Consider the following 24578-nt stretch of genomic DNA (forward strand, 5'->3'; position numbering starts at 1 on the left):
AGAGAGACACTGGGATGTACGAAAATACAGAGAGACACTGGGGTGTACGTAGATACAGAGAGACACTGGGGTGCGTGTATATACAGAGAGACACTGGGATATACGTAGATATAGAGAGACACTGTGGTGTGCATAGATTCAGAGAGACACGGGGGGGGTGTAGATACAGAGAGACACTGGGGTGCATGTAGATACAGAGAGATACTGGGGTGTACGAATATACTGAGAAATACTGGGGTGTGTAGATACAGAGAGACACTGGGGTGTGTGTTGATACAGAGAGACACTGGGGTGTGTGTAGATATAGAGAGACACTGGGGTATACGTAGATACAGTGAGACTATGGAGATACAGAGTGACACTGGGGTGCGTGTAGATACAGAGAGACACTGTGATGTGCATAGATCCAGAAAGACACTGGGGTGTGTGTAGATATAAAGAGACACTGGGGTATACGTAGATACAGAGAGACACTGGAGTATATGTAGATACAGAGAGACTTTGGGGTGCATGTAGATACAGAGCGACACTGGGATGCGTGCAGATACAGAGAGAGATTGCGATATGCGTAGATACAGAGAGAGACACTGGGTTGTATGTAGATACAATGAGATACTGGGATGCTTGTAGATACAGAGAGATACTGGGGTGTAAGTAGATACAGAGAGACACTGGGGTGTGTGTTGAGACAGAGAGAAACTGGTGTGTGTGTAGATATAGAGAGACACTGGGGTATACGTAGATACAAAGAGACTTTGGGGTGCATGTAGATACAGAGCGACACTGGGGTGCGTGCAGATACAGAGAGACACTGCGATATGCGTAGATACAGAGAGACACGGGTGTGTGTGTAGATATAGAGAGACACTGGGGTATACGTAGATCTAGAGAGACACTGGGGTATGCATAGATACAGAGAGACACTGTGATATGCATAGATACAGAGAGACACTGGGGTATATGTAGAGACAGAGAGACACTGGGGTGTGTGTAGTTACAGAGAAACACTGGGGTGTGTGTAGTTACAGAGAGACAGTGCGATGTACGAAGATACGGAGAGACAATGGGATGTACGAAGATACGGAGAGACAATGGGATTTACGAAGATACAGAGAGACACTGGGATGTACGAAGATACAGAGAGACACTGGGGTCTATGAAGATACAGAGTGAAACTGGGGTCTATGAAGATACAGAGAGACACTGTGGGTGCATGTAGATACAGAGAGACACTGGTGTATACGTAGATACAGAGAGACATAGCGGTGTGCATAGATTCAGAGAGACACTGGGGTGTACGAAGATACAGAGAGACGCTGGGGTGCATGTTGATACAGAGAGACACTGGGGTGTACTAGATACAGAGAGACACTGGGGTGCATGTAAATACAGAGAGACACTGGGGTATACATAGATACAGAGAGACACTGCGGTGTGCGTAGATACAGAGAGACACTGGGGTATACATAGATACAGAGAGACACTGGGATATACGTAGATACAGAGAGACTTTGGGGTGTGTAGATACAGAGAGACACTGGGGTGTGTGTATATACAGAGAGAGACTGGGCTGTACGTAGATGCAGAGAGACACTGGGGTGTATGGAGATACAGAGAAACACCGGGGTGCATGTAGATACAGAGAGACACGGGTGCGTGTAGATACAGAGAGACACTGGGGTATACGTAGATACAGAGAGACACTGGGATGTACGAAGATACCGAGAGACACTGGGGTCTATGAAGATACAGAGAGAATGGGTCCATGAAAATACAGAGAGAGTCTGGGGTCTGTGAAGATACAGATACACTGTGGTGCATATATATACAGAGCGACACTCGGGTATACGTAGATAAGAGAGACACTGCGGTGTGCATAGATTCAGAGAGACACTGGGGTGTACGAAGATACAGAGAGACACTGGGGTGCATGTAGATACAGAGAGACACTGGGGTGTACGTAGATACAGAGAGAAACTGGGGTGTTTGTAGATACAGAGAGACACTGGGGTGCATGTAGATACAGAGAGACACTGGGGTGTCTATAGATACAGAGGGACACTGGGGCATACGTAGATACAGAGAGACACTGGGGAGCGCATAGATACAGAGGGACACTGGGGCATACGAAGATACAGAGAGACTTTGGGGTGTATGAAGATGCAGAGAGATACTGGGATGCATGTAGATGCAGAGAGACACTTGGGTGTACGAAGATAAAGAGAAACACTAGGCTATACGATGGTACAGAGAGACACTGGGGTGTACGTAGATACAGAGAGACACTGGGGTATACATAGATACAGAGAGATACTGGGATGTACGAAGATACAGAGATAAACTGGGGTCTATGAAGATACAGACAGACACTGGGGTGCATGTAGATATAACGAGACACTGGGGTGCGTATAGATACAGAGAAACACTGGGGTATACGTAGATACAGAGAGACATTGTGGTGTACGAACATACAGAGAGATACTGGGTTGCATGTACATACAGAGAGACACTGTGGTATACATAGATACAGAGAGATACTGGGGTGTGTGTAGATACAGAGAGACACTGGGATGTACGAAGATACAGAGAGACACTGGGGTCTATGAAGATACAGAGAGACACTGTGGTGCATATAGATACAGAGAGACACTGGTGTATACGTAGATACAGAGAGATACTGGGATGTACGAAGATACAGAGAGACACTGGGGTCTATGAAGATACAGAGAGACACTGTGGTGCATATAGATACAGAGAGACACTGGTGTATACGTAGATGCAGAGAGACACTGCGGTGTGCATAGATTCAGAGAGACACTGGGGTGCGTATAGATACAGAGAGACACTGGGGTATACGTAGATTCAGAGAGACACTGGGGTATACGTAGATTCAGAGAGACACTGGGGTGTACGAAGATACAGAAAGACACTGGGGTGCATGTGCATACGGGGAGACACTGGGGTATACGTAGATACAGAGTGACTTTGGGGTGTACATAGATACAGAGAGACACTGAGGTATACGTAGATGCAGAGAGACACTGGGGTGTATGGAGATAGAGAGAGACACTGGGGTGTGTGTAGATACAGAGAGACACTGCGATGTGCATAGATACAGAGAGACACTGGTATGTACGAAGATACAGAGAGAGCCTGGAATGTACAAAGATACAGAGAGACACTGGGGTCTATGAAGATACAGAGAGACACGGGTCTGTAAGATACAGAGAGAAACTGGGGTCTATGAAGATACAGAGAGACACTGGGGGGCATATAGATACAGAGAGACACTGGGGTGCATGTAGATACAGAGAGACATTGATGTGTACGTCGATACAGAGAGACACTGGGGTGCATGTAGATACAGAGAGGCAATGGGGTCTGTGAAGATATGGAGAGACACTGGGGTGCATGTAGATACAGAGAGACATTGGGGTGTACGTCGATACAGAGAGACACTGGGGTGCATGTAGATACAGAGAGACACTGGGATGTACATAGATACAGAGAGACACTGGTATGTACGAAGATAACAGAGACACTGGGGGTGGTGTGGATACAGAGAGACACTGAGGTGTACGTAGATACAGATAGACACTGGGTTATACGAAGATACAGAGAGACACTGGCATATATGAAGATACAGAGAGACACTGGGATATACATAGATACAGAGAGAAACTGGGATATACGTAGATACAGAGAGACGCGGGGTGCATGTAGATACAGAGAGACACTGGGGTGCGTATAAATACAGAGAGACTCTGGGGTATGTGTAGATACAGAGAGACACTGGGGTGCATGAAGATACAGAGAGAGACTGAGGTGCATGAAGATACAGAGAGACACTGGGGTATACGTAGATACAAAGAGACACTGGGGTGTGTAGATACAGAGAGACACTGGAGTGTACGAATATACAGAGAGAGACTGGGGTCTATGAAGATACAGTGCAACACTGGGGTGTACGTAGATACAGAGAGATATTGGTGTGTACGTAGATGCAGAGAGACACTGGGGTATACGTAGATACAGAGAGACACTGCGATGTTCATAGATACAGAGAGACACGGGTGTATATAGATACAGAGAGACACGGGTGTATATAGATACAGAGAAACACTGGGGTGCATGAAGATACAGAGAGACACTGTGGTGTACGTAGATACAGAGAGGTACTGGGGTGCATGAAGATACAGAGTGACACTGGGGTGTGTGTAGATACAGAGAGACACTGGGGTACACGTAGATACTTTGGTGTACATAGATACAGAGAGACACTGGGGTACACGTAGATACAGAGAAACACTGGGATGCATGAAGATACAGAGAGACACTGGGGTATATGTAGATACAGAGAGACTTTGGGGTGCATGAAGATACAGAGAGACACTGGGGTATACATAGATACAGAGAAACACTGGGATGCATGAAGATACAGAGAGACACTGGGGTATACGTAGATACAGAGAGACTTTGGGGTGCATGAAGATACAGAGAGACACTGGGGTATACGTAGATACAGAGAGACTTTGGGGGGCATGAAGATACAGAGAGACACTGGGGTATACATAGATACAGAGAGACTTTGGGGTATACGTAGATACAGAGAGACTTTGGGGTGCATGAAGATACAGAGAGACACTGGGGTGTATGAAGATACAGAGTGACACTGGGGTGTGTGTAGATACAGAGAGACACTGGGGTGTACGTAGATACAGAGAGAGACTGGGGTCTATGAAGATACAGAGAGACACTGGGATGTACGTAGATACAGAGAGAGACACGGGGTGTACGTAGATACAGAGAGACACTGGGGTGCATGTAAATACAGAGAGACACTAGGGTATATGTAGATACAGAGGGACACTAAGGTATATGAAGATACAGAGAGATACTGGGATGCATGAAGATACAGAGAGATACTGGGGTGTACGTAGATACAGAGAGACACTGGGGTGCATGAAGATACAGAGTGACAATGGGGTGTGTGTAGATACAGAGAGACACTGCGATGTGCATAGATACAGAGAGACACTGAGGTGTACTTAGATACAGAGAGACACTAGAGGGTATGTAGATACAGAGAGACACTAGGGTGTATAAAGATACAGAGAGACATTGCGATGTGCATAGATACAGAGAGACAATGGGATGTACGAAGATACAGAGAGACACTGGGGTGCATGTAAATACAGAGAGACACTGGGATATACGTAGATACAGAGAGACACTAGGGTATATGTAGATACAGAGAGACACTAAGGTATATGAAGATACAGAGAGATACTGGGATGCATGAAGTTACAGAGAGACACTGGGGTGCATGAAGATACAGAGTGACAATGGGGTGTGTGTAGATACAGAGAGACACTGCGATGTGCATAGATACAGAGAGACACTGAGGTGTACTTAGATACAGAGAGACACTGGAATGTACATAGATAAAGAGAGACACTGGTTTGTATAGCTATAGAGAAGCACTGCCGTCTGTGGAGACACAGAGAGACACGGTTTGTACAGACAGAGAGAGACATGGGGTGTCTGTAGTTACAGAGAGACACTAGGGTCTGTGGAGATACAGAGAAACACTGGGGTGTGTAGATACAGTGAGACAATGGGGTATGTGTAGATACAGAGAGACACTAGGGTCTGTGGAGATACAGAGAAACACTGGGGTGTGTAGATACAGTGAGACAATGGGGTGTGTGTAGATACAGAGAGACACTGGGGTGTATGTAGATACAGAGAGAGACTGGGTGTATGTAAATACAGAGAGACACTGGGGTGTACGTAGATACAGAGAGACACGGGTGTGTAGATACAGAGAGGCAATGGGGTGTATGTAGATACAGAGAGACACTGGGGTGTGTAGATACAGAGAGACACTGGGGTGCATGTATATACAGAGAGACACTGGGGTGTGTGTAGATACAGAGAGACACTGTGGTGTGCATAGATACAGAGAGACATTGGGGTGTACGAAGATATAGAGGGACACTAGCAGGTATTAGATACAGAGAGACAACTTGGTGTGCTTAGATACAGAGAGACACTGGGGTGCGTATAGATACAGAGAGACACTGGGGTATATGTAGATACAGGGAGACACTGCGGTGTGCATAGATACAGAGAGACACTGGGGTGAACGAAGATACAGAGAGACACTAGGGTGTACAAAGACACAGAGAGGAGAAAGTGAGGACTGCAGATGCTGGAGATCAGAGCTGAAAAATGTGTTGCTGGAAAAGCGCAGCAGGTCAGGCAGCATCCAAGGAGCAGGAGAATCGACGTTTCGGGCATAAGCCCTTCATCCTGATTCTCCTGCTCCTTGGATGCTGCCTGGCCTGCAAAGATACAGAGAGACACTGGAATGTACGTAGATAAAGAGAGACAGGGGTTTGTATAGCTATAGAGAAACACTGGCATCTCTGGAGACACACAGAGACACAGGTTTGTATAGACAGAGAGAGGAGAAAGTGAGGTCTGCAGATGCTGGAGATCAAAGTTGAAACTTTATTGCTGGAACAGCACAGCAGGTCAGGCAGCATCCAGGGAACAGGAGATTCGACGTTTCGGGCACAGGCCCTTCTTCAGGAATGAGCAGAGAGTGTTCAGCAGGAGAAGATAAAAGGTAGGGAGGAGGGACTTGGAGGAGGGGCGTTGGAAATGTGATAGGTGGAAAGAGGTCAAGGTGAGGGTGATAGGTCGGAGTAGGATGGAGGCGGAGAGGTCAAGAAGAAGACTGCAGGTCAGGAAGGCGGTGCCGGGCTGGAGGGATCCGGCTGAGACAAGGTGGGGGGAGGGGGGATGAAGAAACTGGTGAAGTCCAAGTTCATCCCCTGCGGTTGGAGGGTTCCCAGTCGGAAGATAAGACGCTCCTCCTCCGACCGTCGGGTTGTTGTGGTTTGGCGGTGGATGAGTCCAATGACCTGCATATCCTCGGTGGAGTGGGAGGGGGAGTTGAAATGCTGTGCTACAGGTTGGTTGGGTTGGTTCGTCCGGGTGGCCCAGAGGTGCTCTCTGAATCGCTCCGCAAGTAGGCGGCCTGTCTCCCCAATATAGAGGAGGCCACACCGGCTGCAGCGGATGCAGTAGATGATGTGGGTGGAGGTGCAGGTGAATCTGTGGCGGATATGGAAGTTTCCTTTGGGGCCTTGGAGAGAAGTGAGGGGGGAGGTGTGGGCGCAAGTGTTGCACCTCCTGCGGTTGCAAGGGAAGGTGCCGGGAGTGGAGGTTGGGTCGGTGGGGGGTGTGGATCTGACAAGGGAGTCGCGGAGGGAGTGGTCTCTACGGAAAGCTGATAGGGGAGGGGAGGGAAATATATCCTTGGTGCTGGGGTCTGTTTGGAGGTGGCGGAAGTGACGGCGGATGATGCGCTGTACATGGAGATTGGTGGGGTGATAGGTGAGGACCAGTGGGGTTCTGTCCTGGTGGCGGTTGGAGGGGCGGGGCTCAAGGGCGGAGGAGCGGGAAGTGGAGGAGATGCGGTGGAGGGCACCGTCGACCACGTCGGGGGGGAAATTGCGGTCCTTGAAGAAGGAGGCCATCTGTGTTGTACGCAGAGAGAGAGACATGGGGTGTCCGTAGTTACAGAAAGACACTGGGGTCTGTGGAGATACAGAGAGACACTGGGGTGTGTAGATACAGAAGAGACTGGGATGTACGTAGATACAGAGAGACACTGGGGTGTACATAGATACAGAGAGACACTGGGGTGTATATAGATACAGAGAGACACTGGGGTGTACGTAGATACAGAGAAACTTTTGGGGTGTATGTAGATACAGAGAGACACTAGGGTCTATGGAGATACAGAGAGACACGGGTTTGTATAGTGCAGAGAGGCACTGGGGTCTGTGTAGATATAGAGAGACACATGTAGATTCACAGAGACACTTGGATCTATGTAAGTACAGAGTGATGCTGCGGTCTATGTAAATACAGAGAGATACTGGGGTACATGTAGATACAGAGAGATACTGGAATACATATAGGTACACAGAGACACTAAGGTCTCAGCTCTTGTACACTGTGCTCCACTCTTTATCCACTCCACCTCATCTAACGGAGGCAGGTATCCTGTATGCTTTCTTAACCACCTTAGCTACCTTACCTGCCACTTTTAGGGATCTGGGAATATGCACACTAAGGTCCCTCTGATCTTCAGTACTTTCCGGAGTCAGACCATTCACAGTGTAATCCCTTGTCTTGCTACTCTTGGCAAATGCATTACTCAGACTTCTGGGTTGACTTCCATTTGCTACTGCTCTGCCCAGCTGATCTGTCCGTTGATATCCTCTCACTGTTTACCACCCTACCAATTCTTATGCCATCTGCATGGTTCTTGTTAAATTATTAATGTACACCGCAAACCGTAAGGGTGCCAGCACCAAACCCTGCAGAACCCACTGGAAATAGACTTCCAGTTACAAAAATATCTCTATACCATTACCCTCTGCCTCCTGCCTCTTAACTAAATTTGAATCCAATGTGGGTCAAAACGTGTGGCGCTGAAACAGCACAGACGGTCAGGCAACATCTGAGGAGCAGGACAGTCGACGTTTTGAGTATAAGCTCTTCATCGGGAATGTGCCACTTTGTCTTGGATCCCCAGGGATCTTACTTTCTGGACCAGTTTGCCATGAGGGTCCTTACCTTGCTACAGTCCATGTAAACCACATTTAATGAATTGGCCTCATCAACAGTCCTGGGTACCTCATCAAAAAATTGGATTTAATTTGTCCAACGTGATCTTGTCCTTACAAAACCATGCTGGTAATCTCTGATCAATGCGTCTCTCTAAGTGCGGATACATTCTGTCCCTCAGAATTCTTTTTACAAACTTCCTCACTACCGAGGTTAGACTGAGTGGCCTCGAATTTCCTGACCAAAAACTTGCTCTTTTTTAAAATAATGAGACAATGTTAACAGTGTTCCAGTCCTCTGACACTTCACCTGTGGCTAAAGAGAATTTCAAAGTTACTGATAGTCCTCCTGATTTGCCTCTCTAAGTAGCTTCAGATATATCTCATCCAGTCTTCCATTTTTTAAAGTATACTAATTCCTCGAGAACACTCCGCTCTGTCTATGTTATTTTCTTCCAATATTTCACAGTCCTCCATCCTGAGAGAGTCATAGAGATGGACAGCACGGAAATCTTTGATCCATGTCGTCCATGCCAACCATGGTAGCTCAGTGATTAGCCCTGCTGCCTCCCAGCACTAGGATCCCAGGTTTGATTCCTGCCTTAGGCGACTGTCTGTGTGGAGTTTGCACATTCTCTCCGTGTCTGTGTGGGTTTCCTCCGGGTGCTCCGGTTTCCTCCCACAGTCCAAAGGTGTGCAGGTCAGGTGAATTGGCCGTGCCAAATTGCATAGAGTTACATGCATTAGTTAGAGGGTCTGGGTGGGTTACTCTTCGGAGGGTCAGTGTGGACTAGTTGGGCCGAAGGGTCTGTTTCCACACTGTAGGAAATCTAATCTAACCTAATCATATCCTAACTCAATCTCATCCCACTTGTCATCACCTGGCCCATATCCCTCCAAACCCTTCCTGTTCATACACCCATCCAAATGCCTTTTAAATGCTGTAATTGTACCAGCCTCCACCACTACCTCTGGCAGCCCATTCCATACACATATCATCCTCTGCGTGAAAAAGTTGCTCCTTAGGTCTCTTTTATATCTTTCCCCTCTTACCCTAAACCTATGCTCTCAAGTTCTGGACTACCCCACCCCTGGGAAAAGACCTTGTCTATTTACCCTAGCCATGCCCCTCATGATTTTATAAACCTCTATAAGGTCACCCCTCAGCCTCTGACGCTCCAGGGAAAACAGTCCCAGCCTGTTCACTGGAGTGCCAAACAGTGAAATTTGACATGTTCCACCTGAAGTATTGAAACGGGAGATCCAAAACAAAAGAGGACCAGGAGGTGGGGATAGAGGGAATCCCTGCAAACATAGAGCTCCAGGGAGCTCCAGGGAGCTGAAAGATTGAGCTCAAATCCTCCAGCCCTGGCAACATCATTGTAAATCTTTTCTGAACCTTTTCAAAGTTTCACAACATCCTTCCGATAGGAAAGAGACCAGAATTGCATGCAATATTCCAAAAGTGGCCTAACCAATGTCCTGTACAATCGCAACATAACTTCCTAACTTCTATACTCAATGCTCTGACCTGCTGATGTCTAGTCTTGTTGTCCTTTACCATTGAGAAGGTCAATACATTACTTCTGTCAGCTTACTCTTTCCCTAATTATTCTCTTGCTTTTTATATGTTTGAAAAAAATCCTTTGGATTTTCCTTTATTCTACCAGTCTTCCATGCACTGTCTTTGCTTTCCTAATGTCCTTTTCAATTTCCCCTCTGTGCTGTTATACTCCTCGAGGGACTCTCCTGTATTGAGCACTTGCTCTAAGCTTCTCTTTTTGTCTCACTCTGAACCTTTATGTCTCTTGACAACCAGGGTTCTCCAGTCTTGGTTCCAATCTTTATCATTAACAGAATATGTTTGCCCTCACTCTTACCTCCTTAAATGACTTCCACTGCTCTGCAACAGTTTCATTTGCAAATAGCTGTTCCCACTCCAAATCATACATAATGCTCATAAAATTAGCCTTTCCCCAGTTTAGAACATTTATTCCTGGCCCATCCTTATCCCTTTCCATAACCATCCCTGATCTAACTGGGTTATTGTCAGTATCTCCAAAATGCAGCTCTTACTGACACACCTTCATTGTCGCTGAGTTAAAATCCTGGAATTCCCTCCCTAAGGGCATTGTGGATCAACCCACAGTAGATGGACTGCAGCGGTTCAAGAAGGCAGCTCACCACCACCTTCTCAAGGACAACTGACAACAGGAAATAAATCTTGGCCGTATCCCACCAAATGAATTAAGGACAAAACTTCCAACTGCCCAGGTTCATTTTTAAATATTATGTCTAGGATGGCTGCCTCCCACGTAGGGCTGGGAACTAGCTAAAAATATTCTGTTGCAATGAGAAATTCCAATTATTTTGCTTTGTAGTATCTCTGAGACTTAAATGCTTCTCCCATTCTGATGTTTTGCACATTCATAATTTTAATGGCTCAATCTTTCAGCTCCCTGGAGCTCTATGTTTGCAGGGATTCCCTCTCTATCCCCACCTCCTGGTCCTCTTTTGTTTTGGATCTCCCGTTTCAATACTTCAGGTGGAACATGTCAAATTTCACTGTTTGGCACTCCAGTGAAGCAGCTTGGAACATGGTCCTGTATTTATTTGTGTCCAAATCCATTGTCCAGCACCACCTTCACAAGAAACCGCAATATCTCTCAGTGACAGGGGAATGTGGTTCAATGTGACTGACCCCATGGATGTATGTTCTCAAACAGAAATAGTTTGCGAAATACTACTCTTCCATCTCCCACCCCCTCAAAACAGTGCCCTTTTAAGATACTTTCAGCTGTTGTGAACCCAACACCTATTTGTCGTGTGATACGTGATGCCAAATACTTAACCTCTGACCAGCTTTCGAGCTGAAAGCTAGACATAATCCAATAAGGATAGAGTTTGACTTCCAATCATTACAGCTATATCAGCAATTACAGCAGGAAGATATGGCCCAGAGCACAGCTTTAATTGGTTTAGAGACTGGCATTGTGATGAAAAGTACTCCAAATTATTATGATGTGGAGGTGCTGGTGTTGGACTGGGGTGGACAAAGTTAAAAATCACACACCACCAGGTTACAGTCCAAGCTGATGAAAGAACAGCGCTCCGAAAGCTAGTATTTCCAAATAAACCGGTTTGGACTGTAACCTGTGGTTGTGTGATTTTTAACTTTGTCCAAAATGTTATGCCAGCTTTCTTTCCAATAGCTGTGTGTGCATTTAAATACGTAAACACAGTTTCTTTTAACACACACACAAATTGCTGGAAAAAACTCAGCAGGTCAGGCAGCATCCGTGGAAAGAACCCAGAGTTAACGTTTCGGATCCAATGACCCTTCCTCAGAACAGGTCAGACCCGAAACATTCGCTCTGACTTCTCTGCACAGACCCTGCCAGACTTACTGAGCTTTTCCAGCAATGTTTGTTTCTGATTTACAGCATCAGCCGTTCTTTTGGTATCTCCTGAAACACTTAGCAAGTTTACTTCCTCACAGTAACATTATGACAGAGGGAAGCAGACCATTGTTTTGGGGGCTGGGATGAGCTATCCAGGCAGACAGTGCCAGTGGCTGGTTCTGATGAGGAATAGAGAGACGGGCTGGTGGAATGCAGCGGAAATATCGCGAGTGGGCAGGGGGGGGGGGGGGACTGCACAGTGACCTGGACTCAGGCTACTGTTTACATTGGCTGGTGTTCCGGAAATAGCGGGGAGCAGCAGGCAAGACCCTACCTGCCTGGCTCTGCTTTTTGCAAGGTTGCTTGACTGCACTCTGCATCAGGAGGCGAACAGTGCACTCTGTGCTCTCATGGGGACGTGCAGAGGTTGGAGGCTCACATTCCTGGCGATTGCACTGAGCAGTACCTGACAGTCCGGAGTCTCTCCGCTGCATTCTTCCTCGCTCGACCCGGGATTGGAAAGGCTGCCACAATCCCCGTCTGATGCCTGAAGCCAAGACTTACTTTCTGTGTAGCCCGTGTGCCCGGGTTCTGTCTGAATTCTGCCCGCGGTCTGTCAGCACTTTTCAACAATGCTTTGTTAGCAGGAGAGGTAGGGGGGCACTTACTGAGTGAATGCAGTGTGACTGTGGCCGCCTCTGATCGTAGTGTGAAGGGCTTTGATCAGTAATCATTTGCAGTTCCAACATAGAAGTTTGCATTCTATACAATGCACTACAACTTCAAGAGGAATTGTTTGTCGTGTGTTTCCTGTTCACTGTCTGACACAGTATTGTATAATCTGAGTTTTTTTTAAAATTCATGTTTAATGTGCCCATTACTTTTCCATACAAGCCCTCAGGAACTGGTTACTGCAGGTCTCCAGTATATGCAAGCCTAAGCGTCCTGTCTGAAACCTGGGGATTATAAAATGGCATGAGGTTCATTAGGTAAAAACAATGACTGCAGATGCTGGAAACCAGATTCTGGATTAGTGGTGCTGGAAGAGCACAGCAGTTCAGGCAACATCCGAGGAGCAGGAAAATCGACGTTTCAGGCAAAAGCCCTTCAATTCATTAGGTTGATTCCAGAGTCGAGGGGGTTGGTTTATGACGAAAGACGGACTGGGATTATATTCATTGCAATTTAGAAGAATGAGGGGGGCGGAATCTTAAAGAAACATATAAAATTATGAAGGAAATTGATAAGATAGAAGTAAAGAGGATGTTTCCACTGGTGGGTGAAACTAAGACAAGAGGGAATAGCCTCAAAATGAGGGGGAGCAGATTTAGGACTGAATCTGCTTGGGTTTCCTTTTGGTGCTCCAGTTTCCTCCCACAATCTAAAGACGTGCAGGTTAGGTGAATTGGTAGTGCTAAATTGCCCATAGTCAGGAGTGAATATGGGGAATGGGTCTGGGTGGGTTACTCTTCGGAGGGTCGGTATGGACTTGTTGGGCCGAAGGGCCTGTTTCCATACTGTAGGGAATCTAATCTAATCTGATTTGAGAAGGAGCGTCTTCACCCAGAAGGTTGTGAATCTGTGGAATTCCCTGTCCAGTGAAGTAGTTGACACTACTTCAGTAAATGTGTTTGAAGCTAAGATTTTGTTTTGAACAGTAAAGAGATTAAGGGTTAGAGGGCATGTAAGTGGAGCTGAGGCCACCGAAAGATCAACAATGGTCTTATTGAATGGTGGACCAATCTCAAAGGGTCAGATGCTTACTCCTGCTCCTAGTTCTTATGTTTTTTTTAGGGGGTGGGGAACAGTTGACGTAGAAAGGCAGCATGATGTTTAAAAAAAAGTCAGGACTGAGCTGGTTTGATTTTTCAGGACCCCCAATTGTTTAAAGAGGCAAGTGCTCCTCTCTCTGTTAGCCCCTCCCCATTCCCCCACACTGCACCCTGACAGAACTCTAGCCCGGATGGTGCCACCCAGAGAAAATTCAGGCCGTCACCCGGAGTGCAAAACACTTATGAGGATGGAGGGCAGAAAACTGAATGGACTATTTATGAAATGATCAATAATTAAAGCCACAGGATTCAGCAGCAGGAATGAAAGGTCTAGCCTGACTGATACACATCCGTTAAGCCTGACAGCAACATAGATTTCCACTGCAGTTCTTTCCAGAGGTATAATCTATGATGCATTCTGTTCCAGTTCCAGTTTTACAAATTTGTACATCTATATGACGATCCCAAAATAGTGAAGCAGTGAATAGTTTAAAAGGGCGTTAATTAAATCTAGTTCACTCTAATGAAATGATTATATAAATGGAACATAAAATTACCTCAAGCTGTTGCAGCAACACATTATATTAACTCATGTAAGCTATAGTACACTTTCTAATGTGCATTTGTTCTGTTACGTATCCATAGAAAGCAATCAGACTACGCAATCAGCTTCATAATATCCTCACTTACATGTAAAATAAATCTATTATAAATGCAATTTTTAAACTTCATAGAGGTACATTCTCAAAACCCGAATTGTCTGAAAGCTAGGATTTTATTTTGATTGTCATCCGTGATTTTAAAAGTTCTATTTGTTTAAAATAACCTTACTTGGACAATTCAGCTACATCCTGCACAGAGCAAGTCTTGATACCCGTTTTGCCAATTGCATGCAGGTCTATTCCTTACTTCCAAGCAGTATTTTACCCTACCCACCTACTGAAGTGAACCTGTGACCCGAGGCTCCTGACCCAAAACCCAGCAAATGCCAAATGTTTATTTTTGAAGGTTAATTATTGTGTGTGTTGGGGGTGTTGGGGGGAGGTGGTGGGAGGTTAGCATAATATACGCCTCAAGTGTCCAATCCTCCATCAAGCCTGGATATAGCTACCGTAGATAATGCTGGTACACAGGGGCACATTGTAAAGCTGAATCTAAGAACTTCAGATAACACCATTAAACAAATGCTGAAAGGATTTATCACTCACTCAGTCCCCTATGCAGACTTGCTACCTGCAGTCTGTCACTTTGCTAGTGACTTTCTCTGTTTTGATTAAATAACTTACCTTGAAAGTTCCACCAACAGAACTATCTGACAAACAGACTAACAGGATATTAATTTTGTTCATTGAATGATTTAGGCAGAAATTTATCATGCTTTGCTCAACAACTTTGTTCTGATTTACTCTGAACATTTGTCAAATGAATAACATTCAAAGAATCTTTATTTTTTGTAATTCTATGGTTAAAATTTGACAGATTCTAAAATATTTTGTGTGTGTGTGCAAGGAAATTACAGTCCTGATAAAACAATTAAAGCACACACAGCACTTGGTGCATTCGGAAACAAGTGGACCCAATAGAAAGTTGTAATAGCCAGCTGTGCTTTATTCTCTGTTCAGGAGAAGTCATCAGCAGGTGCTTGCAAGTAATTCCTGGAGTGTAAATTAGATTCTCTATAGTGTGGAAACAGGCCCTTCAGCCCAACTAGCCCACACCGACCCTCTAAAGAGTAACTCACCCAGACCTATCCCCCCCTAACTAATGCACTTAGGTCTACGGGCAATTTAGCATGACCAATTCACCTAACGTGCACATTTTTGGACTGTGGGAGGAAACTCACGCAGACACGGGGAGAACGTGCAAACTCCACACAGACAGTCGCCCGAGGGTGGAATCGAACCCGGGTCTCTGGTGCTGTGAGGCAGCAGTGCTAACCACTGAGCCACCATGCCACCCCATAGAAGATTAAGGAAAAATCTAGTTGAGATGTGCATGATGATTAAAGGTTTTGTTTGGAAGTATTACCTCTGATAGGGAGTAAAAACAAGGTGGTAGAACCTTTACATTGGAACAAAGCCATTCAGAAGTAAAGTCATGAAGCGCCTCCTTATACAAGAATCGGTTGTGGATCTGCACCTCTTTCCTGAAATAGTCGGGAAATTGAGATTGGACAGTAAATTGGAAACTTTAGAACTCAAGGCAACAGATTATTAAGGATGAGAGATGGGTAGATGCTATTATGATTCAGACCGACCATAATCTAATTGGATGATGGGACAGGTCTGAGGGCCTGAATGGCCTTTTCTTAAGCCTTTAGTGCTATATTCCTATGCTGTGAATTCTATCAGTGATCAGAGTGAATTTTGTACTGTCCATCCAGTGTAAAGCCCAGATATTTTCCAGTCCCTATTTTCTCACACAAGGTAATTGCACTGAAAGAGTGCAGTGAGTAGCAAAATGACCAAATGCATACACAAACTAAAAGGTTGGTATAGAAATTGCTCTGCGTTGCAATTATTTTTCAGACTTACATTAGGTTGATTTTCTCCTACTTTATAAGTCGGGCGGCCTGCCCTCAGTCTGTGTTGACCGGCTCAATTTGAGCACCTATTTTGTTTCTTGGCATTCCATTTGGTGATGTGAAAGTGGTCTTAAACCAATACATGTGTCACTTAGGGACCCTGCAGTTTGTTACAGGATTCCTCTGAGGCTCCTGTGATCACAGGGCTTAAGTAAAGAGAAAAATGTTTTTGGAACGTTTTGTTAGCCTTGTGGAGCCCAAAATACATTTCTCCTCCCAGAACCCTTGCGCTTCTGAAACCATTGGCTCAAAATAGAAAGTTTTTCCCCATGGGATGCCTTTTCTGCAGAGAGAACGTACACTTCCAATGTAGAAAAGGGGCCGGGGACCAATTCCTGATCACGCTGTGGTTTGACCAGTTGCTTTTGAAGCAGCCGTGTTTAATTCCAAACATCGATTGCATTAGTTCAGTGAATGCTTTCCCACTAGTAGTGAGGGACCAGCTGGTGACTGAACAATTCAGCCATGAGAACCACAGTCAAACCAGACTGTCTCCTTCACCCAATGAGCACGTACTAGAGATCAGGTATGGGCACCCCATTTCCGTTCTGATTAACCTGGGACTACAGGGACAGCTCTCTGCAGACAACAAGATAAAACGTGACCTTCTAAGGGACGGTGTAACTGTTGCAAAACAAACAGGGCATGGGGTCGGTGTCTACCTTCACGTGGCCATCCTTCCACCTTTCATCCCTCATCTACTCAGCACATTTTTCTCTTCCTGTCTTCCTTATGTTGTGAAACTTGAAAGGGTTCAGAAAAGATTTACAAGGATGTTGCCAGGGTTGGAGGATTTGAGCTTTTGGGAGAGGCTGTACAGGCTGGGGCTGTTTTCCTTGGAGTGTCGGAAGCTGAGGGGTGATCTTATAGAGGTTTACAAAATTATGAGGGGTGTGGATAGGATAAATAGGCAAAGTCTTTTCCTTGGGGTCGTGGAGTCCAGAACTAGAGGGCATAGGTTTAGGGTGAGAGGGGAAGGATATAAAAGAGACCTACGGGGCAACTTTTTCACACAGAGAGTGGTACGTGTATGGAATGAGCTGCCAGATGATACAATTGCAACATTTAAGAGGCATTTGGATGGGTATATGAATAGGAAGGATTTGGAGGGATATGGACTGGATGCTGGCAGGTGGGACTAGATTGGGTTGGGATATCTGGTCGGCATGGACAGGTTGGACCGAAGGGTCTGTTTCCATGCTGTACATCTCTATGACTCTAATTATACCAAAGGTTGAGGGTTCCACCCTCTCATTGCTCTTGAGATAGAGAAGATTATCCTGAGTTCCTTTGTTAGATATATTTGTAACTGTCTACATTTATTGCTCCACTTTTGGACAATTCCACGTGGAGCCATCTTCTTTACATCCCCCTGACTGATCCTCTTCCATAATCCTAAAGACTGTATACGATCCCCATAGAGAAAAGAGGTCCAGTTTGTTCACTCATCCCCGATCCTGTGTACCCTCTCAGTTTTGTTATAATCCTTGTAATTCTTTTCCCACATTTTCTCCAGCTCTTGGTTTAGTTTCAGCAAGAAGGAGACCAGAATAATGAAAATGCAGTCTAATCAAGGTCATGGAAAAATTTGACATAACTTTCTGCTTTTCAATGTCATATCTCTATGCATAAATCCTTGCTCTTTTTTGTAGTACATTTTAATAGTTTTTTTTAAACCTGTACTGCCACTTACTGAGAGAGGCACTGGGGAGATTAGAAAAGTGCTTTTTACTGCATGATTACCTAAAATAAATGGGCCATTTAGTTCATGTTTGAACAGACTGCAGCACACTGTGGACAAGGTCCTTATTTAATTTGGCTCATGGAATAAACTGCTTCAGTGGCATACTTGCCTCAGATATATATCTTTCTCCATTCATATGGGAAGGAGAGAAGGGGAGAGAGAGAGAGAGAGGTTTGACTTGGACTCTCATCAACGATCATTAACTTTTAAAAATTCATTTATGGAATGTTGGCGTTGATGGCTATACTAGCATTTGATGTCCATCCCTGCTTGCCCAGAGGGCAATTTGAGTCAACCACACTGCTGTGGGTCTGGAGTCACGTGTAGGTCAGATAAGGATGACAGTTTCTTCCCCTAAAGAACATTAGTGAACCAGATGGGATTTTACAACAATCTACAATGGATTCACGGTCATCATCAGACCTGCTTTTGTTCTAGTGTAGAGAGTGTGCACAGCAGGTCAGGCAGCATCCGAGGAGCAGGAGAATCGATGTTTCGGGCAAAAGCCCTTTATCGGGAATGGGGCTGTGAGGGAATGGTGTAGGTACCTAGTTCCTTGAAAGTGGCGTCAAAAGTAGGTGAGGTGGTGAAAAAGCCACTTGGCACACATGCCTTCATCATTCAGAAGCATTGAGTATAGGAGTTGGAACATCATGTTATGGCTGTACCAGACATTGGTGAGGCCACTTTTGGAGTACTGCATACAATTCTGATTATCCTGCTATAGAAAGAATGTTATTAAATTAGAAAAGGTGCAGAAAAAAATTGACAAGGATGTTGGTAGGACTTGAAGGTTTGAATTATAAGGAGAGTTGGATAGGCTGGGACTTTATTTCCCAGGAGCGTCAGAGACTGGGAGGGGTGGGGGGGGTGACCTTATAGAAGTTTATAAAATCATGATAGGGTGAATAGCCAAGGTCTGTCCCCCAGGATGGGAGAGTCCAAAACTTGGGGGAAATAGGTTTAAGCCGAAAGAGGTAAAATTTAAAAAGGTCCTGTGGGGCAACCTTTTCACACAGAGGGTGGTACTTGTATGGAATGAGCTGCCAGAAGAAGTGGTGGAGGCTGGCGCAATTAAACATTTAAAAGGCATTTGGACAGGTACATGAATTAAGAAAGGCATTGAGGAATATAGACCAAATGCAGACAAATGGGACTAGTTATTTTTGGGATACGTGGTCAGAATGGATGAGTAGGACTGACAGGTCTGTTTCTGGATTAGTGGTGCTGGAAGAGCACAGCAGTTCAGGCAGCATCCGAGGAGCTGTAAAATCGATGTTTCGGGCAAAAGCCCTTCATCAGGAATATAGGCAGAAAGCCTAAAGGGTGGAGACATAAGTGAGAGGAGGTGGGGGTGGGGAGAAAGTAGCATAGAGTACAATAGGTGAGTGGGGGAGGGGATGAAGGTGATAGGTTGGGGGGGTGTGGATGGGTGGAAAAGAAGATAGGCAGGTAGGACTATATCGAACACATCAATTGACTTCCCAGTTGTCCTTAAGGTCAATGAATCCATCACAGACCAGAGGTTACAGAACTGCGGCAATGTTAATGCAATCAAATACTTAATGACTCCAAAAAGGTCAAAAGCTGTGTTGCATTTTTGTGTCTCCTTGTGACGTATGCTCAACTTTGCTACACTTGCAGATCAGAAACAGAGCGGGGAGAGCACTGACCAGATCAGTAACAAAAAAGGCAAGGAGTTGCGACTGAGGACTGTAGTTGGAAGTGATCAACCGTTCTGAGACTCTTTGTTTCTGTATCCTCACCAGCTGTGAGACAGAGAGAGAGATGGGGCAGCAGTGTCTGGCATTGTACTGACTACTGTTGAGTGGAAAGGAAGTGTTTGAAGCTACCTTCTGAAAACCCCCCACAAAGAAGAAAGATTTTTCTTTGCCAAACCTGCGGCTTTTAAAATTGATCCCCTGCATTGTAATTAAAATGTTTTGAGTTGCCTCCTTTTTAACTTTTGATAGTGTTTCAGCTCACTGCACCGACTTTGAAAGCAATCTCTATCAATCAGAGACTTGCTATTGAAGTCTATGCCGAGGGAAATCACAGCTGGGAATTCCAATTTATTTTCAGGTATATTTGGACAGCGTTTGGAAGACACAGTCCAGTACGAGCGCAAGTTTGGAAAGCGGCTCGCTCCGTTATTAGTCGAACAGTGTGTGGATTTTATCAGAGAGCATGGCCTCACTGAAGAGGGCTTATTCCGCATGCCTGGGCAAGCCAACCTGGTCAAAGAACTCCAGGATTCTTTCGATTGTGGAGAAAAGCCTCTCTTTGACAGGTAATGTGTGCTGAAGGTGATTTTTAAACTTACATTACTTGAACACTCAAACCTCCCTTTGCTAAATTCAATAAGAATTAGTTCAATTTGAAGACAATGCTAAGCTCAAATGGCCTTCCAGCTGAACTCCCACGTTATTGCAATATTGAATGACCACTTCTGTAGCTAATTATCATTGGCAAATGATGGCATGAATAACTGGGGTGCATCGTTGTCAGAGGGTTTCTATAGACTAAAGGCAGTCACACATTGTATATTGGAAATGCTGGTTCTGTATTAATTTCAGATTCAACATTGTCGCTTCTAACAGGAGATTGTTCACATTTTCATTGCCCTCTGACCTTTTTTACTGAAGTTAATTAATGCACTACATTGCACTCATTAGAACTTCTCAGGCATGTTCATTTTCAAACGGAATAGCTTTCATTTCCACCTTTTTACTCTGGTTTCTCTGGTTCCATTACCGTTTGCGAGGAGGCTAAACTGCTGTGCAGTTTGCAATTGTGCTAATTTGAGAAACATGTACATCAGATACTTTTTTGGATCGAATCCAGCCGAGTGTGGGATGATTGAAAAACCCTCCATCAGTTCGAGGCTGCTTCATTTTCGGTGGGAAATGATGCTCCTGAACTTCAGTCAGCTTCAGATAAAGGGGCATGCTATCCAGTTAGGAAGCAAACAGAAACTAGGCAAAAGTGAGGACTGCAGATGCTGGAGATCAAAGTCAAGATTAGAGTGGTGCTGGAAAAGCACAGCAGGTCAGGCAGCATCTGAGGAGCAGGAAAATTGACGTTTCAGGCAAAAACCCTTCATCAGGAAACAGACACTAGTGCCTATCCAGGCACATTTAAACTGCCGTTTGATTGGTTGGACCACCAGTCAGCGTTTGCTGGTCTGAAATACAGATTCTGCAGTTTTACCATCTGACTGAGCTTCTGTTTCTTTAAACTTCATTTGTGGGCATTGCTGGCTGGGCTAGGATTTACTTCCATGGATTTATTTCTCCATCAAGGAGAAATGGTGAGTTCCCACCTTGAACTGCTGCAGTCTGTTTGGTGGAGGTAGACCCGCAATGCCGTGAGGGAGGAAGTTTCAGGATTGTGACCAAGTGACACTGAAAGAATGGCAATCTGTTTCCAATTCAGGATGGTGCGTGGTTCAGAGGAAAACTTTTCAGATGATGGTGTTCCCATGTATCTGCTGGCCCTTGGCATTCTACATGGTTACGGGTGTGGGTTTGGAAGCTGCAGCCGAAGGAGATTTAGTGAATTTCTGTACTGAGTTTGATAAGTACGACACACTGCTGATACTGAGCGTCAGTGGTGGAGGGAGATTTTTTTAAAATATGGATGTGGTGCCAATCAAGCGGGCTGCTTTGTCCAGGAGAGTATCAAGCTTCTTGATTGTTCTTGGAGCTAAGTTAAAAATCACACAACACCAGGTTATAGTCCAACAGGTTTATTTGGAAGCACTACCTTTCGGAGCACTGCTCCTTCAGCAGGTGGTTGTGGAGTGTAAGATCGGAGGACACAAAATTTACAGTGTGATGTAACTGAAATTATGTATTGAAAAAGACCTGGAGTGATTGTTAAGTCTCTTGTCTTTTAGAATGGGCATGTTGGTTTCAGTTCTTTTATATGTAAATCCCAGAACTTCCATAAAGTTACATTCTCAAGTGAGTTTTAACAGTAGGTGCCATGTTGGCCCAGATAATACATTTGAAGGTGTGAGGTGCCCTGTGTGAGGCCGTCTGTGCCCCAATACTCAGATTGATTTAATCTAAAAAAAGGGGATTTACAGAATCTTACATGGATTCATGCAGTTTTTGAGCAAAATAAAATGTAATTCTCTAAGTACAAATTCAGGCATCTTGAAAGGATTCCTGGCGTCTCATTCGTCTGATGAATTCCTCCTTGTCTACTGCAAGACCCATGTGGTCCATTTTGGTGGTGGGGCAGAAATTGAGACCCCTGCTCAGGACTTCAATCTCTTCCACATGAAGGGTGTGGTCCGATAAGTTGACGATTGACTTCCCTGCGGTGGTGCCAGGGTGGGCTTGGCTACTACTGGTGGTGATGCCAAGTTTCTCCAGTTCCTTGTTCTTGGCGTGACTGTACGTGGTGTAGTTTTGTCGTGTTGCCTGTTTGGCAGTGTCCCGTAACTGTACTGCTGGATCCTGAGTGCAAGCTGAGAGTGTGGACTCCATCTTAATTTCTTGGGGCTGCGCTTTCTGGGTAGAAATGAACCCAAATATTGAAACATATTTGATTTTCACCATGGCACCATTGAATTAGAGTCCATCATTTCTAGGAGTGAATGTATTTCATATAATCCCTACAGTGTGGGAGCAGGCCATTCAGCCCATTGAGCCCATACCAACCCTCGAAAGAGCCTCCCACCAGAACCTGCCACCCCCATCCCTGTATTTCCTGTGACCAATCTACCAAACCTGCACATCTGTGGAAGGAAACCGGAGCACCCAGAGGAAACTCACGGGGAGAATGTGCAAACTCCACCCAGACAGTTGCCTGGGACAGGAATTGAACCCACGTCCCTGGTGCTGTGAGGCAGCAGTGCTAACCACTGAGCTGCTGTGCTGCCTATTTCCATGGCCAGCAACAGTGGTTGAACTCAGAGCACTTACACTTTTTGGAAGGGCAAAGAATAAGTGTTTGGCTTTACGGTCACAATGGGAGGCTGAGTGTATTTGGCAAGCCCATTTTTCTAGGATAATAACCAACGTTCTATTGAAGCTCAACAGACAGGCCCAAAACTTTGACAGGAAACATAAGAACAAGGCTGAAGAAGTCTCTTTCTTTTGATTGATCACCTCTCACCTCCTTATCTTCTCATCGAACCTCTGTCCCTTTCCTCAGATTCTCACAAGTCTACAAAACGCAAAACTTGATAAAATCAAAGAAATGTGCTTCTAATGGTGAAATTGAATTATTCAGACGGTTTAATTTTGAATCGTTTTCTGCAGTTGTTTTAAGACTTTGTGGTTCAGACTTTGTGCAAATTTTAATATTCCATGTCTGCAGCATGAAGCAGATGTCTTGCATGGGCAGTCATGAGGAGCAATTGTGCCTTTTGCTGATTTGTTCTATACTTGATAAACTACATTTTGAGGTCTGACGGCAAATGCTCATTAATCATGGTTGGCTGCTGCAACTGGGAAATCGGCTGTTTCACAATTTTTCTTTTTGCAGAAACACTGATGTCCACACGGTTGCATCCTTGCTGAAGCTATACCTGAGAGAGTTACCTGAGCCAGTGATCCCATTTGCTAAGTATGAAGACTTCCTGTCATGTGCACAACTGTTGGCTAAGGATCAAGAAGAGGTATGTCTGCAGTGTTACCATGGAGAAAGTGAGGTCTGCAGATGCTGGAGATCAGAGCTGAAAAATGTGTTGCTGGAAAAGTGCAGCAGGTCAGGCAGCATCCAAGGAGCAGGAGAATCGACGTTTCGGGCATGAGCGCTGAAGAAGGGCTCAAGCCCGAAACGTCGATTCTCCTGCTCCTTGGATGCTGTCTGACCTGCTGCGCTTTTCCAGCAACACATTTCCAGCTCTGCAGTGTTACCATGTCTTGTACTGAACGCAGAACATCCTGTTTGCCAGTATTCTCAGAAACTGGATGATTCCATATTACTTTTCATAGACTAGCTACACTATACCACGTACAAGCCAAAACTGAGTAAGATGGAAGTTAATGATTCAATCTGTCCACTGTAATTTGTAAGTGGGAGATACAGGCTCCTCCAGGAGCCAGTAACACTTAACACCATATGCAACGTTGATTTCAAAAAATAACAGAATGCTTCTGCTGGGTATAGGTTAGCAAAGAGTCTGATCCGGGTTCCCAAATTCTTAACAGGCACATGCCTGAAGAATTCTCTTGCCTTTGAGCAGAAGGCTGTAAAGGAGCTGCCTCAGTAAGTGAGGTCCTCGTGTAAGACCTATTACAAGCTCTAGAACATGTAGCATAACTGGATTTGAGTTAAACTTCACCATTGTTGGATGTTATGAGGAAGTGACAGATTATGTTTAAAAGTGCTACCTCAGACAGAGCCTGCTGGTGGCTCTGGGGCAGCTCTGTGGATAATCTCTAATCAACCTATTCAGAGATGTCATTACAC

General features: G+C 45.1%; 1 protein-coding gene across 5 annotated transcripts in view; it reads left to right on the forward strand.

Moving 5' to 3' along the window:
* arhgap22a (Rho GTPase activating protein 22a) overlaps window positions 1-24578 on the forward strand; it is a 388741-nt gene that overhangs the window by 342914 nt on the left and 21249 nt on the right. For 4 of the 5 annotated variants that reach the window (XM_087982560.1, XM_043678818.2, XM_087982561.1 and 1 more), the window contains 2 exons: window positions 20232-20439; window positions 23649-23781. In XM_087982560.1, coding sequence (XP_087838686.1) covers window positions 20232-20439; window positions 23649-23781 — 341 coding nt within the window. Of the gene's footprint in view, window positions 1-12476; window positions 12702-20231; window positions 20440-23648; window positions 23782-24578 lie in introns of those variants that run through there. The other variant, XM_043678819.2, reaches the window with a different exon arrangement.

This window comes from Chiloscyllium plagiosum, unplaced genomic scaffold (assembly GCF_037043375.1).
Source record: "Chiloscyllium plagiosum isolate Xiang-an unplaced genomic scaffold, Cpla_swu_hap1 HiC_scaffold_43, whole genome shotgun sequence".
Classification (NCBI taxonomy): Eukaryota; Metazoa; Chordata; class Chondrichthyes; order Orectolobiformes; family Hemiscylliidae; genus Chiloscyllium; species Chiloscyllium plagiosum.